General features: G+C 49.9%; 9 protein-coding genes across 9 annotated transcripts; 4 read left to right on the plus strand and 5 right to left on the minus strand.

Moving 5' to 3' along the window:
* Nucleotides 1-275: 275 nt before the first annotated feature.
* N7503_004804 (GNAT family N-acetyltransferase) lies at nucleotides 276-770 on the minus strand (the record flags this gene model as incomplete). Its single annotated transcript, XM_057064351.1, has 1 exon — nucleotides 276-770. One exon carries the CDS (start codon nucleotides 768-770, stop codon nucleotides 276-278), a length of 495 nt encoding a protein of 164 aa, XP_056922094.1.
* A 501-nt stretch (nucleotides 771-1,271) lies between these two features.
* On the minus strand, nucleotides 1,272-2,198 carry N7503_004805 (metallophosphatase domain-containing protein; the record flags this gene model as incomplete). The annotated part of the gene is made up of 1 exon (XM_057064352.1): nucleotides 1,272-2,198. The coding sequence occupies one exon, from the start codon at nucleotides 2,196-2,198 to the stop codon at nucleotides 1,272-1,274; it is 927 nt and encodes a 308-aa protein (XP_056922095.1).
* A 1,814-nt stretch (nucleotides 2,199-4,012) lies between these two features.
* N7503_004806 (mitotic-spindle organizing protein 1) lies at nucleotides 4,013-4,388 on the plus strand (the record flags this gene model as incomplete). Its single annotated transcript, XM_057064353.1, has 3 exons — nucleotides 4,013-4,090; nucleotides 4,173-4,250; nucleotides 4,335-4,388. 3 exons carry the CDS (start codon nucleotides 4,013-4,015, stop codon nucleotides 4,386-4,388), a joined length of 210 nt encoding a protein of 69 aa, XP_056922096.1.
* Nucleotides 4,389-4,775: 387 nt separating this feature from the next.
* Nucleotides 4,776-6,216, minus strand: N7503_004807 (CUE domain-containing protein; the record flags this gene model as incomplete). The annotated part of the gene is made up of 5 exons (XM_057064354.1): nucleotides 4,776-5,140; nucleotides 5,197-5,466; nucleotides 5,528-5,773; nucleotides 5,825-6,140; nucleotides 6,196-6,216. 5 exons carry the CDS (start codon nucleotides 6,214-6,216, stop codon nucleotides 4,776-4,778), a joined length of 1,218 nt encoding a protein of 405 aa, XP_056922097.1.
* Nucleotides 6,217-6,567: 351 nt separating this feature from the next.
* N7503_004808 (putative ATP dependent RNA helicase) lies at nucleotides 6,568-8,691 on the plus strand (the record flags this gene model as incomplete). Its single annotated transcript, XM_057064355.1, has 3 exons — nucleotides 6,568-6,792; nucleotides 6,846-8,504; nucleotides 8,560-8,691. 3 exons carry the CDS (start codon nucleotides 6,568-6,570, stop codon nucleotides 8,689-8,691), a joined length of 2,016 nt encoding a protein of 671 aa, XP_056922098.1.
* Nucleotides 8,692-9,007: 316 nt separating this feature from the next.
* On the plus strand, nucleotides 9,008-9,903 carry N7503_004809 (PITH domain-containing protein; the record flags this gene model as incomplete). The annotated part of the gene is made up of 3 exons (XM_057064356.1): nucleotides 9,008-9,146; nucleotides 9,212-9,323; nucleotides 9,483-9,903. 3 exons carry the CDS (start codon nucleotides 9,008-9,010, stop codon nucleotides 9,901-9,903), a joined length of 672 nt encoding a protein of 223 aa, XP_056922099.1.
* Nucleotides 9,904-10,104: 201 nt separating this feature from the next.
* On the minus strand, nucleotides 10,105-10,953 carry N7503_004810 (ESCRT-III subunit protein VPS20; the record flags this gene model as incomplete). Its single annotated transcript, XM_057064357.1, has 3 exons — nucleotides 10,105-10,326; nucleotides 10,385-10,748; nucleotides 10,910-10,953. The coding sequence occupies 3 exons, from the start codon at nucleotides 10,951-10,953 to the stop codon at nucleotides 10,105-10,107; spliced, it is 630 nt and encodes a 209-aa protein (XP_056922100.1).
* Nucleotides 10,954-11,078: 125 nt separating this feature from the next.
* Nucleotides 11,079-13,420, plus strand: N7503_004811 (putative AAA family ATPase/60S ribosome export protein Rix7; the record flags this gene model as incomplete). The annotated part of the gene is made up of 3 exons (XM_057064358.1): nucleotides 11,079-11,169; nucleotides 11,233-11,475; nucleotides 11,537-13,420. The coding sequence occupies exons 1-3, from the start codon at nucleotides 11,116-11,118 to the stop codon at nucleotides 13,418-13,420; spliced, it is 2,181 nt and encodes a 726-aa protein (XP_056922101.1). The 5' UTR covers nucleotides 11,079-11,115.
* A 387-nt stretch (nucleotides 13,421-13,807) lies between these two features.
* Nucleotides 13,808-16,138, minus strand: erb1 (ribosome biogenesis protein ERB1; the record flags this gene model as incomplete). The annotated part of the gene is made up of 1 exon (XM_057064359.1): nucleotides 13,808-16,138. One exon carries the CDS (start codon nucleotides 16,136-16,138, stop codon nucleotides 13,808-13,810), a length of 2,331 nt encoding a protein of 776 aa, XP_056922102.1.
* Nucleotides 16,139-16,189: the final 51 nt, after the last annotated feature.

A 16,189-nucleotide genomic window follows, 5' to 3' on the forward strand; every position in this document is an offset into this window, starting at 1 on the left:
AAAGCCATGCCTGGATATGCTAGACGTCACTGAAGTATGCAGCTGAGTGCAGAGTGACAGCCGAGAATGGGGGGAAGCGCGTCGGGAGTTCGGGCTCACGTTTCAAGCAGCAAGGGATGGCTCCTTCACCAACCAAGGAGCGCAGGGCCCAACCACTCCCATGACTTCTGACCCCTCATCACATTTCCAAAGGGACGACAAGGTAAGGAATCACGAATCAACCGTGCATTTGAGAAAAAGCCCCGGAGTGTGCTTCGGATAGCTGCAGGTGGCTTTCATCCATCACGTTCCAAGTCCAGGGTCATTCGAATACCTGTCCGTCCAGGGGCATAATAGTCAGGGATCTCCTCTTGCTCCTTGAATCCACCTCTCCTATACAATGCTCGGGCAGGTTCCCTGGCCTTGTCTACCCACAACTGGATGTACTGGCAGCCCTCCTTCCGTAGGCGCTCCTGAATGTAGGACATGAGCTGCTGCCCTACACCCTGTCGGCGACAGGCTTCTATTACACAGACCTTGTGTAGGAGGGCAATACCCTTTTGGCGCACGTAAACTGCATAAGCAATGAGCTCCGATCCAGTGCCCTCCCTGGTTTGAGTCGCGTATAGGACTCGCGTGTTGGGCTTTTTTCTCCACAACTCTTCCCCGAAGCCGAAAGCCTCATTGGTCGGGAATGTCTTTTTTTCTATCCGAGTTAATTGGGCAAGGATCTCCAGCGCCTCGTTCCTCTTCAAGGAATGAATGTCCGAGACGTTTATTGTGGGCGGCATTCTTGATCGCGCCGTTAAGATCTCAGCTCATTCCAACGTGTTACGGCTTTGATTGGAACGGTCTCAGACGCGCCGCGGTAGGATATTCAATGCGAGTGTGATTTATTTAGAGAATAGATTCCCGGGCTTGGTAGAGGCGCAGTGATGCTACTTTGGAGGTTGATCAAGGTGATTTATGCAGGATCTGTTTGGCCCACATATGTTGCCTCAGGCACACATAGGTAGTTTTCCGCCAAAAATCGATTACTTTAAAAGAAAAATAGAAGAAAAATTTGGCTTTCGGACCGATTATCTGCTCAAGAATTATTCTTTTACCGGCAGAGATATAGGACTGAGGTTAGCGCCGGTGTCCTACTCATGTAATAAGTTTCTTGATCTAAAGTCTAAGATCAACACCCTGAGCGAGTAGCTTGTTGACGGTCAGCCCATATAGCGCTAGGTACCTTCCTAACCGTTCGTCTCATAATTCTTAAAGTCTATGTATCTATGTATCTATAGGTTTTAAATCATTACTCTAATCGGATCTCGACGTTCTTCATCCCGCAGTCCTCCAACCATACACGCATTCACGAACAACCCCGTCGCCTCAACATCCGGACGCAAAGACGCTTTGACGAACTCTAGAAACACGCATAGGAGATTCAAAACTCCTCCTCCAGACAGAATAGTGTTTTCAAATTCCCTTTGCAACCCATCAAAATTCACCCACTCGGTTCCCATTCCTTCATGAATATGCCCAAATACATGAACCCGAGGGCGCACACGCCACACCTCCCGCAGAAGATGAACACAGCCCAGCTGAAGTCCATCAAGATGTCCGCGTGGTGGACAATGTGTCACAAGTACATCGATATCCTTTGGAATAGTATTCGTCCAGATATCCTTAGAGCGTGGGAACTGGAACCCTGGCGTTCCGTGCCGCGGTGAGTGCGGACTACCGTAGATACGCAGCCGGCGACCATTAGCACAGACAACAGTTGTTTCTGAGTTTTCGAGATAGATAATATCACCCCAGTCGAGCATTTGTCGCTCTGCTTCGGCCGTTTCCGCTTTTCGAGACACTGGGTCTTGACACGAATCAAGAAGAAGGTCATGGTTGCCCGCGACAACAATCTTCGTCGCGTGTGGCTGTGCTTGAATCCAATCCAAGGCATTCTGCGTCTCTTCAAAAGAGCCGGACTGGGTCAAGTCTCCGGCATGGATAAGGATGTCCCCATCTGGGCATATTGGTTGGGTGTTATGCGTGTCGGAGATGCAAATAATCGACACCGGGTCGCTGAGCGGTTGGGCGGGAATCTTCTCGCACCATGTGTATAGTATTCGTGCGAAGAAAATGCACGGTTTGTTCAGGAATTGTTGCCAAAATCCTGTCCGAAACTGTTTAATGACGGCATCTAGACCGCTATTCTGCTGGCCGAATATGCTCATCAAGAGATTGATGTATGCAGTGGGGATTGAATGTCTCAAATAAAGCACAATATAGTATGAAAGTTTACGTCATATCTGGATTGGACAAGGAGAGTACTTGATTCATTGGATCAGACTCTGTTCTGGCATTCCCTAAGCTAGGCAATGCCCATTCGCTTAGTCATGTATCAAATCACCGAGAATAACAGTTCTTACAGTGGTGTGCCATGAGTTTGAAACCAGCCTTTCAGACCGCTTACTATATACAGCTTACCGCCTACTAATACGCAGCACGCTGACTCGACAAGTAAACACCGATTAACACACAACTTGGAAGTCTTGTATTAGATACATATGCGGTACACCATTGATAATGATCTCAATCATGTTCAGTTTGTCAACTCTACATACTGAGTTATTCAGTCAAGAATGGGAGGTTTTGGCTCGCAGGAAACATGGCAGAATGTAATGTAAGGTGTGTAGAGGGTTTCCAACTCATGCAACGCCACTGTAAGTCCAATATATTCACCGATCGACTAAATTTGCTTTAGACCCAGTCTCTGTGGATGATGATGGAATTCACTATTAATCTGCATGGCTTGAGCTTTTGAAAGTGTCGACGTAAACAGTCATCATTCTGTAAACTTTTTGTCGGGTCAAAAATCGAGCCAAAGCCTACTAGTAATGACCAGGTTCGGTGGCACTTTGCCTGGTTAGGAGAAATTTATCTACTTCTGGTGTGGCGATGGAATTAGAGCCATGATTTAGTCTAGCCCAGGACAATTCGTCATTTTTTGATATTCAACCTCTCCTTGACTAAGCCTAAACTCGGGTTCGATTCATGTTCCTTTGTCTACTTTACTAGCTAAACACTCTCCGCGTGGTTTGACATGTTTAGCGAGTTGTATCTGTCGCTCTTGGACCGTCGTGACGCCAGAATTATGAGGTCGGGCGACTTCAAGTCTATTCAGGAGTTCAGACTGAAGGTCGAGAAATATTATCGCTGGCATCATGACGGGCTCCTGAATCGAGGAAGTCTAGAGAAACGCCTTTTCGAAATCTGGAAGCTTGATTTCGCGCTACGAGGTGCAATTCAGGTAAAGGAATGCAGCAAAAAGTTGTGTTGGGCCAAAAGAAACACGTTAAAACAAGAGATATTGAATGCCTTGCCAAAATACAATGCATAACTACTCAAGGATACGTATTATGATGCCAGGCACTTTACAGGGCGGAAGAAATCCTAACGGATGGGCCTGTCAACAGAGCCTAATTCTTGCTGCGAGAGGATCCGCTGTAGTACCTCCATTCAGCCCTTGATAATGAATTTGCAAGAAAAGGCGGCTGCTGCGGTCGACCATGTAAATGCTGCCAGAAACGACGACCTCAAGAAGGGCAGAGACTGGGTGTGGGTCATTGTACCATGTTTTGTGGATGCTGCCTGAAGACTATTGGGGTTTCTTGTGATTCAAATTTTGAAATGGGACCTGCGATACTTGATTCCTGGTTTCAGCCCTTTTGAGCAAGGGAAGTTATCCGACAATGTCCTTTGGCAGAAAACTCGACAAGTCTTCTTTTTTGGTTCAAGATGAAGGGTTAGTTAATGTGACTTTCTGTTTTTGATTAATGAATTCATTTTTTTTTTATTCTTGCCTTTTCGTTTCGTGTTGCTCACTTAGTATATGAAAAATAAAAGATAATGTCGGAAGTTCAGCTTATGAAGAGTTTCCGCCCAAAATCCCCACCAAAGAACCTTGGAGACCTACCAACCACGTCTTCCCGGTATCAACAACAGCCCCTTCGCGTCTCCAGCGACAGGCAAGCGCGATTAGAACAAGATGCCTACGGATGCTGATAACAAGCGCCAGGCTGCGCGTGATGTCATCGATATTCTCGAGGATATTTCCAAAATCCTGGTGTGTAGCTTAGTCCATCAATTCACCGCACGGGAGTGACTCGGCAAGCCTCCGAGACAACTAAATGCTAACTCATGATCAGAACACCAACCTAAGCCGCACAGAGCTATCTCTATGTGTCTCCCTAATTGAGAATGGTGTCAATCCTGATGCTCTTGCGGTAAGAGGCCCTAGCCCGAGAATGACTTGACATCTTATCGGCAAATCAAATGTTAAATGGTTTGAACTAACCATTCTTGCTTAGGCCGTGGTAAAAGACCTGCGCAAGGAGTCGGCGACCGCCAATCGGGGCCAGTAGAGGACTGGTCTAGGCGTGTACGACTGTTACTTTATCATCTTCTGAAGGACAAGAATATTTTGATGAAGTAGTTGTTTGACGATGGTTTACGGCGTTGGATGGTCTACGTGACCTGATCTGAAAGATACCCTTTTGTTTAATGCTGTCCAGGTAATGGAGATCGAATCTTGGAATTGATTAAAGGCCCTCTGGGCTACTTTCTCGTTATCGTAAAACTGGAATCTGTAATAATCTCCGGAGGCAAATGTAGTACTCCGAGTCTGTTGGGTGTGATGCGCGTTAAGTGGAAATGAAAGTCAAGGATGGCTCAGGAATTCGCAAGTCATGAAGATAAAATCAGGGCCAACATAGGCAATATTCAAAGGAATAACACACGGTTCTCGGCATTTACTTCGAAGGATCCTCAGTCTTGGTATCCTTCTCCTTGGAAGCCATGTCACCGGACATAGCTTCGGCTGTAGCCTGCTTGAGCTGCTCACTCTCCGGCACAGTGGCCTGCTCCTTGGTCTTGGTCTCCTTCTCATCATCGCTATCTCCAAGGCTGAATGGATCATTCTCAGCCACGGGGGAAGGCTCGACGGTCGCCAAAGGCTGCCACTTGCTGGACTTGCCACCACTTGATACGTTGCGCCCAGTATCAATCTCGGTAGGTGGCCCATCCTGGAAAGACACCTTCCGCCTGTCAGGGGACGGCGACGATGTTTTCTTGAAGTTCGTGTTGGCCAGAGGGCGGGGTGGACGGGGCGGGGGAGCTGGCACGATTTCGTCAGTCGAACAGAATCATGTTCAAGGTAAATAGGGCACGAACCTTCACCATCCCTTAGCTCAAGTGCCGAGAAGTCATCACCTAGCACCTGAGGGTCTGCATCATAGCGCTCGCGATCTCCACTGCGACGGGCCATGTCACCACTTCGTCGCGGACGCCCATACGGCGCAGGCTGCTCCTGGCGCTCGCTAGGCTCTTCATCCAAATCATCTCCGTCAAGTCTCTTTTTGAAGTTTGTAACCCATGAATTGACCTTAGACTGCGTTTCCAAGAAGCCCTTGCGCAGGTTGTCACGAATCACCGGCAAGTCATCTGCGAATCGTCCCACGGTCAGTCCTCGTATATTTGCCGGAACTCGAGCAGGGGTGGTTACCATCGAAAAAGCTGTATTCCTTCTCCTCCGAGTCCTCGCTTCCTCGTGGTTGGTGATACCGAGGGTCGTTCCGCCATCCTGGGGCTTGTTCACGACGTCCGGACGAGTTGTAATGTTCAGCCAGTTGGCGCGCATATTGTTCGTCGGATTCTAATTGGCTCCGAGCAGTAGAGGTGGCTGTTTGAGTAGGGCGAGGGGGCTTTGGAGGAGGGGTCATATCCTCCTGGGCAGTCGGGTCCGTCATGCCTGTCTAGTTCAGTTTCTTGTCATATCTGTCCCAAGAGATATCCTACGAACCGAGGAGCGCATTGAATGCTCGTTCGACATTCCAATTGCTGGCGGTCAAGACCGCCTTGACTACCCCAGCGTCGATAGTCGGAAAAGCTTCTTTGAGCGTATTTTCTGCATGCTGTTTCGGGCTCAGAGGCCGGGGCGGCTTCGGCGGGGCAGCGGGGGGAGTTTCAGTGGCGGTCTGTTCGGAAGGGGGGTTGTTGACCGTGGTCACACCAGACTCCTGAGGCTCGTCATCAAAGTCGAGTGGTCGCGCAGTGGTAGGCGACTCAGCACGAGGGCTGTTGAGCGCGGGCACAGCTGCAGGTTTGCTGGGAGTGGACTGCAGATCAAAGTAAGCCTCCATTTCAGAGCTGCAGGTCAGAAGGGTTACATACGGTCTTCTCCTCTTCAGACATTTTGGGTAGTATCTGTGTATCGAAAACAAAAACAAAATTGGGCGATGACAGACGAAAGCAAAAAAAAGTGTTGCCTGTAAGGACAAGAGAGAGAGAGAGAGGCGCAGGCAGGACATAATTGGGGAAGCTCTAAACAAGTGACGTGGTGCACGTGATGGTCGCGGGAGCTTTATAGTCGCATGTAATCTTCTCTGTACACCACCGCTATTTCCACCATGAACTCTCAATTGTCACGTCCATAGAGTTAATAGAATGCTGTGCTCTTATTCGTGCATGGATTTCATATGATCTGGAGACTGGAGCAAGAATCACGTGTACCTTTGATCTGCGTCTGCAGAGAGAAGAAAGAAAATGGCTGCAGATCAGGATTTCTCAACCTCCTTCATTCCGGCGTTGTATAAGCCAGCAGCACTTCTGCCGATTGCACGTCACAAAGCAAGTCTCCTGTACCTGATTGAGACATACCCTGTCACTATAGTGGTTGGTCAGACCGGAAGCGGGAAAACAACTCAACTCCCCCAATACCTCGATCAAGCAGGCTGGTGCGAGGATGGAAAAGTCATTGCCGTCACTCAGGTAAGTTAGAAGCCAAATCCACCATATAACATGCCGCTAATTTTCCATATCAGCCACGACGAGTGGCTGCCACCACGGTTGCCACGCGAGTTGCAGAGGAGATGCGCTGCAAGGTCGGAGAAGAAGTAGGCTACTCAATTCGATTTGAAGATCTGACCTCTGCTGCTACCAGGGTGAAGTTTCTTACAGATGGAATGCTTCTTCGAGAAGCTTTGGTTGACCCTCTTTTATCCCGGTACTCGGTGATTATGGTCGATGAGGCTCATGAGAGATCCCTGAGCACCGACGTCCTCCTTGGAGTTCTAAAAAAGATATTGAAGAAACGTCCTGAGCTTCGTGTTATTATCAGCAGTGCAACATTGCAAGCAGAGGACTTTCTTAAGTTTTTTGCTGGGGAGGAATATCAACCCGACGCAGAACCTGCTGACCTTGGCGGGAAAGTTGGGAGAATCATCAGCATAGAAGGCAGAATGTATCCCGTGGACACATTATTCCTCGAAGCGCCAGCTGAGGACTATGTTGAGAGGGCCGTCAAAACAGTGTTCGATATTCACACGCAAGAAGCAGAAGGCGATGTGCTTGTTTTCTTGACGGGCAGGGAAGAGATCGACCGGGCGATTCAGTTAATATCTGAGCGAGCTGCATCTCTTCATCCAAAATCACCTTCTTTGCTCTCATTGCCATTGTATGCTGGTCTTACTACGGAGCAGCAAATGTACGTTTTTGAGCCAGCCCCAGAAAACACGCGGAAGGTCATTGTCTCAACCAATATCGCGGAGGCCTCAGTCACGATTGATGGCATTGTGTATGTTATTGACTGTGGTTTCGCCAAGCTTCGGGCTTATAATCCTAGTAGTGGGATCGAAACCCTGACAGCGGTGCCAATTTCCAAGGCCTCTGCTACTCAACGGGCCGGTCGAGCGGGGAGAACAAGGCCCGGTAAATGTTTTCGCCTCTACACGCAACAGACCTATGAGCAACTGCCAGAGGCGACTGTTCCTGAAATTCAGCGAGCAAATCTTGCTCCTATCGTCATGCAACTGAAAGCATTGGGAATCGATAATATTGTTCGATTTGACTTTTTAACATCACCACCTGCAGAACTGGTGATCCGGGCCTTTGAACTATTGTTTTCCCTTGGTGCAGTTGATGACTATGCCAAACTCACCAAACCGCTGGGTATACGAATGGCAGAGCTTGCAGTGGACCCAATGATGGCCAAGGTTTTACTTGCAGCTCCTGCTTTCAGATGCTTGAGTGAGATACTTTCTATTGCGGCCATGGTCAGCCTTCAGGGAACTGTCTGGGTGCAACATAGTGACAACAAGAAGGCTGCGGAGAGTCATCGACGTAAATTCGCCGTTGAAGAAGGCGATCACCTCACCTACTTGAATGTATATCAAGCATTCGTGACCAAGGGCAAGAAGGATTCGAAGTGGTGTCGTGACAACTTATTGAACTACCGAGCTCTACTACGGGCAGTCAGTGTCCGTGGTCAGTTAAAACGGTATCTCGAACGCTTCGGTATCCAGGTTGATGAGACTCTATCATCTCACCAGCAAACTGTTGATCCAAGCAGACAACCAGAGCAGATTCAGCGGTGTCTCACCACTGGTTACTTTGCTCATGCTGCCAAGATGCAGCCAGATGGCACATTCAAGACCGTTAGCGGAGGCCTGACTCTCCATGCTCACCCTAGCTCTTTGATGTTTGTGAGTATTGTATCCGTCGATGCGATGTATATCCGTTTACTGACCTGCCATGTAGAACCGAAAAGCAGATTGGGTGATTTTCCATGAAATCATGCAAACAGGCGACAAAACTTACATTCGTGACATCACAAAGATTGAAAAAGGCTATCTCTTAGAATACGCACCGGAATATTACAGAGTGACCTAGATTATTCTGTTTGTGGGAAGCAAAGAAGTCGAAAGATACCCAGGCGTTGGAATTTAGGAATAGTAGAATTTCGGGGAGTCGCAATCTACACACCAAGGTTCTGTTCCAAATTAATGTGCCGTAGCTATATATTTGATCATTAAAGTTCATTCTCTACTTTTATTTTTTTTTCTTATTGGTCCTCATTAAGCTCATTGTTGATCGACGTCACGGGATGCGGAGAAGCTCCGCTCTTCAGCATCAACCTTGAGATTTGGACTTCCAACGTTCTCTCTGCTCTCATCTCTCTTCACAACACATCCACCAATCACTCACTATGTCTGGTCATGACCACCACGACCATGGCCATGGCGGGCACTGTCATGGAGAGCACGATCACTCAAATGATATCACCCCGGCCATTCAGTCTCTTCTCTACTCCCAAATTGACTTTGATTCAATCAGCACTCTGAATGGTAAATACTCGTATAGAATGCCATATTTTATTTTCTGCAACAAAATTAGTACTAATCGTTATCAGAGGCCGCATCCGAGGCTGGAGCTGCAATCGTCCGGAAGACCTGGGCGGAACGACTGAATGACGAGCCCGAGCTCGAGAGCGATGCTGATGAGCAGCTCCTCATGTACATTCCGTAAGTCTCCTTTGTCTTTATCTCATATGACACTGTGCCCTCTTATTCTGCGCTCCTATTGATTAAGGTTATCTGCAATATGAGACCCCCACTATGCCCCTCATGATCGCCGAGGCATGATCGAAAAAAAAAAGCAAAGCTAACTTTAGTCACCACCAGGTTCACCGGTCAAGTCAAAGTACACTCTCTCCTCCTGTACACGGCTCCCACTTCCTCGGCCCCCAAGACCGTCAAGCTATTCAAAAATCGCGATGACCTTGACTTTTCCATGGCTTCGGAGCTTTCTCCAACCCAAACAATTGAAGTCCCGCAGCCACAAGCCGGTGCCGATGTCTTTGAGCTTCCTTTGAATCGCGCCCACTGGAATACCACCACATCTATCACCCTTTTCTTTGAAGATAACTGGAGTGACGGAGAAGAGGATGTCACCAAGGTAGGATATGTGGGGTTCAAGGGTCAGTTCATGGCGCTGAACCGGGAACCTGTAAGCTTCCTGTACGAAGCGGCGGCTAATCCAAATGACCATGTTGCTATCCCTGGTGTCAATGGTGTCGGAAATCATGTCATGCCTGGCCAGTGAGCTTCAGGCTTGGGTACATGGAGACGAAAGTAGACTTGATGGATAAATCGGGTCTATATTTCTTGGGAAGCCAAGTGGGTGTATTAACGATATCTACATGCCAACAATAATGAATGATGAACAGAATCAAGACGCATTCAAGCAAACCACCAACGCCATGCAAGTATTTGATCGAGGTGATGCAAAAGAGAGAAAAAGCTATCATGCAGCCAGCGCGGCTGTCCGGGTCTTCGTTTTGGACTTGCTTGGCTCGGCTGGACCCTCTGCCTCTGCCTCTTCTGGAGTAGGCAAGGTGTTGTTCGGGGCATTAGGCAACTTCTGTACAACGTTTGGCTGGGTCTCGCGCTGCAAAGCCGCCAATTCTTCCTCGACGTCGTCTTCGTCCTGGTTTGTAAGATTGCCCTCGAGCATTTGGCTTATCTCCTAGAGTTGAACCTCCGTTAGCCAGTAATATGCAAACATGGAACAACATCCTTCTTACCTCCTGATAAGCGCGTGCTTCCTCTGTCTCTCCCATAAGTCGCTCTACACCCTCAATCCCACCCATCTCCTTGTTGATCGCCTGTAGGACCTCGGTACCCTGCTGCAAGCCAAACAGCACGTCCTTCTGTACGAGCGAGAACTCCACCTGACTGGCTAATTGCTCCAACTGCGCGAGCTGACCATCAGTCTTATCCAATAGTGACTCTTGGTATTTCTTGCGCCTCAACGCGAGTAGCGCTCGTCGCCGATCATTCTGCGCCAGGCATTCTTTGGCGATTTCGGTCTCACGGTCGGTGAGGACAGTGATACGTTTCCGGTATTGCTTTAGCTTATCGCGCTGGTTTTTGAGGTCAAGGATCGCCCTGGATTTTCCATGAATCAGTCACCATTCGACTCAGAACTGCAGTGGAGCATGTATAGGAGGGGTCTCGTGAGGGGTCCCTCTACTCTCTCTCCCTTCATCAGGCTTGGCCCATCCCGAGTGGAGTCTTCGAACGGGGGGATAAAAGACATTAAGACTCACCGATCCTGCGACGATATCTTCGGTGAACTGCTAGTATTTCCCATCTCGCATTATGTTGTAGAGTTGAATGCATTCGAGTGCCGCAGATGACGTTGGTGTCCACCGCTAATCGGCCGCCGCTAAACCCCGAATCGTTCGATTTAATCTTTCCCGCTTTTTTCCCCAAATCTTTTTTTTCTGGTTGTCGCACTCAGAACTACATAACCATGCCTCGACCTCGTGCGGGCAGACCGACCCTGAGTCAGGGCTTGGACCGTGATGTATGACCATGCTCAATATTTTAGGATTGTGTCCCTTTTTCACCTTACTCACGCCCGGTGTAGGTCTACCAAGTCGTGCGCAAAATTATTGACGATCAGCCCGAGACCAGTCGCATTCGTCTTTCTGCCCCGGCAATTTACGAACAGATCAAAAAGTCGAATTCAAGTTTAAACCGCAGGCCAAAAAGGCAATTGGAAGACAGTCTGGAGCGCGTATTGGAAGTTGTTAAGGCCGATCTAGGTGGGGACGACGAGGAGGACTCCGTGGAGGGTGATTTTGAGGGCTTGGAGGAACCGCCTGTGGTGGTAAGCGATGCTTCCACGATGAGCTGAGCGGTTACCAGAAGACTGACAGATGCCATTTCAGGAAGCCAATGGCGTCAACCAAAGCATTATCGGCAGTTGGAATACCCCGAAGGCAACTACAACCAAAAAATCCGAGTCGTCAGGCACATCCTCGAAGAGAAAAAAGGAAGGTGGAGAATCAGTGTCCAAGAGACGCAAAGCAGATGCGGCTGTCGACCGATCCCCTCCTACACATGTCAGTCTGGCGGACTTGGGTGGCTTGGACGAAGTGGTGGAGCAATTGGGTGATATGATTATCCTGCCCATGACTCGGCCACAGGTTTACATCTCGTCAAACGTACAACCGCCGCGTGGAGTGTTGTTACACGGTCCTCCAGGTTGTGGTAAGACTATGATCGCAAACGCATTTGCGGCGGAGCTGGGTGTGCCTTTCATCTCGATCTCTGCTCCATCTGTTGTGTCTGGTATGTCGGGTGAATCCGAGAAAGCTCTCCGCGAGTACTTCGATGAGGCTAAGCGGCTCGCTCCTTGTTTGATCTTCATTGACGAGATCGACGCTATTACACCAAAGCGAGAGAGTGCTCAGAGGGAAATGGAGAAGAGAATTGTCGCCCAGCTTCTTACTTGTATGGATGAAATTTCTCTTGAGAAGACGGATGGAAAGCCCGTTATTGTTCTTGCGGCTACAAACCGCCCGGACAGTTTGGATGCTGCATTACGTCGTGGTGGTCGTTTCGACAAGGAAATTAATATGACCGTTCCCTCGGAACCCGTTAGAGAGCAGATCCTTCGGGCCTTGACCCGAAAGATGCAGTTGGCGGACGACCTTGACTTGAAGACTTTGGCCAAGAGAACCCCTGGTTTTGTCGGTGCTGATCTCAACGACCTTGTCTCCACTGCAGGCGCTGCGGCCATCAAGCGCTATCTGGATATCTTGAAGTCCAACAGTGGGGAGGAGATGGAAATTGAAGGAGAGGACGAGCTCAGCCCCAGAGTCCGCGAACTTCGCCGTCTCATCACACACGCCAGAGAAAACCCCATTGGCGACGAGACAGAAACCGTCCTCGTCTCCAACGCCGACTTTTTCACCGCACTTCCTAAGATCCAACCCTCCTCCAAGCGTGAAGGCTTCGCCACTATTCCCGATACCACTTGGGCCGATATTGGTGCCCTGGGCGGTGTCCGTGATGAGCTTTCCACTGCTATCGTTGAGCCGATCAGAACTCCCGATATCTACGAAAAGGTCGGTATCACTGCGCCCACTGGTGTTCTCCTCTGGGGTCCCCCTGGTTGTGGTAAGACACTGCTGGCCAAGGCCGTTGCCAATGAGTCGCGCGCCAACTTCATCAGCGTCAAGGGTCCTGAGTTGCTGAACAAGTTCGTCGGTGAATCTGAACGTGCCGTGCGCCAAGTGTTTGTCCGTGCCCGCTCTTCTGTTCCTTGCGTTATCTTCTTCGATGAGTTGGATGCCCTCGTGCCTCGCCGTGACGATACTCTTTCTGAGGCCTCGGCCCGTGTCGTCAACACCCTCCTCACTGAGCTGGACGGCTTGGGTACCCGCCAGGGCATCTATGTCATTGCGGCCACCAACCGTCCCGACATTATTGATCCGGCCATGCTCCGTCCCGGTCGTCTTGAGACTCTGCTCTTCGTTAACCTTCCCTCGCCACTCGAACGCGTCGAGATTCTCCAGACTCTTATTCGGAAATTGCCTATCGAATTCAATGACGAGCTACGGAGACTCGCTGAGGAGTGTGAAGGCTTCAGTGGTGCAGATCTTGGATCTCTATTGCGTCGTGCTGGTTACATGGCTATCAAGCGCCGTGATAGTATTCGGTTCGAGGACTTTGTGGCTGCGAAGACCTTTGTTCGGCCCAGTGTTACGGATATGAAGAAGTATGAGAAATTAAGGAGAGACTGGAGCGGTCACGGTGGTGTGGCTTGAGACCTTAACGTCCTGAGTCTTCTGAATGTTAGCTCGTGCAAGTTATATCGAGCTGGTTTTGGTTATCTTCTGGGTAAACTTTTTTAGACATAGATACCCTGTGAATTTGCAATACATTCACCTTGAGTAAATAAAGCAAACCTTCTCGACCACCTACTATTTTTCGTGTACTTTATACCCAAAAACCTACAGCAAAAGAACTAGTTGGTTCAAAACTTAATAGATAATTTATATCTCTAGCCTCTGATTTTTGAAATATTTCAAAAGTACTTTTAGGACAGTATGGGCTATACAAAAGAACTATGCACACATACAACAGACAACGCCATGGATAACATAAATAAGAAAAGAGAAAAAGATATCATGTAGATGAGCCCCCAAGCAAAATTACATCCACAAACGACATGTACCATCGGCACCAGCACTAACACACCACGCTTCACGTGGGTGCCAGTCGATGTCCAAGACACCCAACTCTCCAGTAACCTTGTGGCCCTTGAGAACCTTAAGCGGAACAATGGTGGCATTGCTAAGCATGTCACCGGTAACACTGCCGTGGAAGATCTGAATAGATCCGTCGTCACTGGCATCCGCGAACAAGGGGTAGCGACCACCAGGGTGGAACTTGACGGCACGGATAGCCTTGCGGTGGTAGCGGAGGGTCTTGTAAGGGCGGGGCGAGAGGTCGAGATCGTGCCAGAGCAGACGACGATCGTACGAACCGATAATGATGTTGTCGCCACCGGAAGCAGTCGAGGAGGTAGGGTGGATATCGAAGGAAGAGATCCAGCGGGCACCAGGCTGCAGAATCTTGACCAGCAGTTGTCGTGAAAGGTCGTATGCGCGAATGGAGCGCTGGTTGGCCACGAAGAGAATCGGCTTCGAGGGGTGGAAGTGGGCTGTCTGGGGAGGACCACCACCCTTGAGACGGCGTCGGAAGGGGAATTGAGTAAGGTGTTTGGAGATGGTGTGAATGGAGATAGCCACCGAAGCGGGGGTCGAAGCGCCGGAGCAGACAGTGACGAAGTAGTCACCGCGGCGGTGCCAGGAGATAGACTTGGGCACGTAACGAAGAGGGATGACGACGGAAACACCTGCATCAGCCAGGGCAGATGAGGGTCGAATCCATTGAACGGGCTTGTTAGCCTTCTTGGCCTCAACGGTGTTGAGAGCAGGGGCGTTTGCTGCGTAACCCCAGCCGGCGTCGACGAGCTCGAGACTGGCCTTCTCGATCTCGGGATCGGCAATCGGAGGCACGGAGAGGTAGAGGTCGTCTCCACAGGCGGCAGCAAGGACGATATGATCCTTACCGGGACGCCAGCTGACCACATTGACAGCATCCTCATCGCTCAACTTGATGCTCCAGAGTTGGCGACCAGTCAGGAGTTCCCAAACACGAACGGTACCATCGTCACCACCAGTTGCAAGCCAGATTCCAGTAGGGTCCACGGCCAGCGAGCGAACACGGCCCTTGTGTCCACGGAAGACTGTCGCACAGGTCGTGGGGAAAGGCTTGAGCTCTTCAGGGCTGGGAAGCTTGGGAAGAAGACTCTCGGGATCGATGTTCAGCTTGCTGCGACGCACTCTAGGTGCCAGGTACAGATCCAGGCAACGCTCGAACTTCTCCTTAATAAAGTTCTCAAAGCCAGGAACCCGACGAAGAGAACCGTAGTCATTGGGCAAGAATTCCTTCTCACGATCCTCGGGGTCGGTCTGCTCCCACTCCTTGCGCTCCTTCTTATCGGGCAGATACTCTGGAGGCGGGTGATAACTCTCCTCGTAACCGGGCGGCGGGAGTTTGGGTGCCGGGATATGCATGATGTGATCCTTGCGCTCGACCTCGTCGGCCCAGAGATCGAAGTTGACCACGGTATCATCCTTCTCCTCACGCTCCTCCGGTGGCCTGTAAGGAAGGATGCGGCCCTCACGGATAGCCTTCACAATCTTCATCACACGCTTAGCCTCATGCTTGGACGGCACGAATCGGCGCTTGGGTTCCGGAGCAGCGCTAAGGGGCATAATCTCCTGCTTGCCAGAGAAGTATTCCACCAGAGGCTCATATTGATCATAGCCCTCGCTGGTGATCTCGTTCATTTGCACCTTCTTCAACAGTTCCAACTCACTCTGACTCAAGTTCAATGGCTTGCCAGTGGATGGATCGGTAAGACCAGTCCAGCCCTTGGGGATCTCAATGCTGTCCAGCAATGCATCCAGCGCTTCGCCCTTGGCGGGGCGCATAATCTTCTTTCCATTGATGTCGTAACCGATGTGAGGGTACTGGTCGTAGAATGTCAGAGGAATATCACCAATGGTGTTGGCGTTTTCCTCTGCCTCCGAATAGTCCGAGTTGTCGTCAGGAATAATTTCGTCGTATAGGTAGCGGTCGTTTCCATTGGCGTCCTTCACGATACGAACATTGGGCTCGTCGGCATTGGAGCGTTTGACGGTCTTTTTCTGCTCCTGTTCGTCTTCGTCATCGGATGGGATCTCGTCGCTGTCCAATTCCTCTTCCTCATCATCATCCTCATCACTGAAGTCGTCAATCAGCTCGATTTCGGAATCGCTCCCGTCTTCGCTCTCCGAAAGGTCGTTGTCATTGTCTGAGAGGGTGCCATCGAGGTTCTCTGCGCTCAATTCATCACCAGAGAAAACTCCAGCTTCTTCCTCCACATCGCGAGTAACCGCCTTGCGCTTCTTTGAGGCGTTTCGGGCGACCATGATTGCCGTTTGAGCTTGGATACTTTGATCCGCGATTTTTTTTTTCTTTTC

The sequence above is a fragment of the Penicillium pulvis genome (genome assembly GCF_028828015.1).
Source record: "Penicillium pulvis strain IBT 33274 chromosome Unknown contig_23_segment0_segment0, whole genome shotgun sequence".
Taxonomy (NCBI): Eukaryota; Fungi; Ascomycota; class Eurotiomycetes; order Eurotiales; family Aspergillaceae; genus Penicillium; species Penicillium pulvis.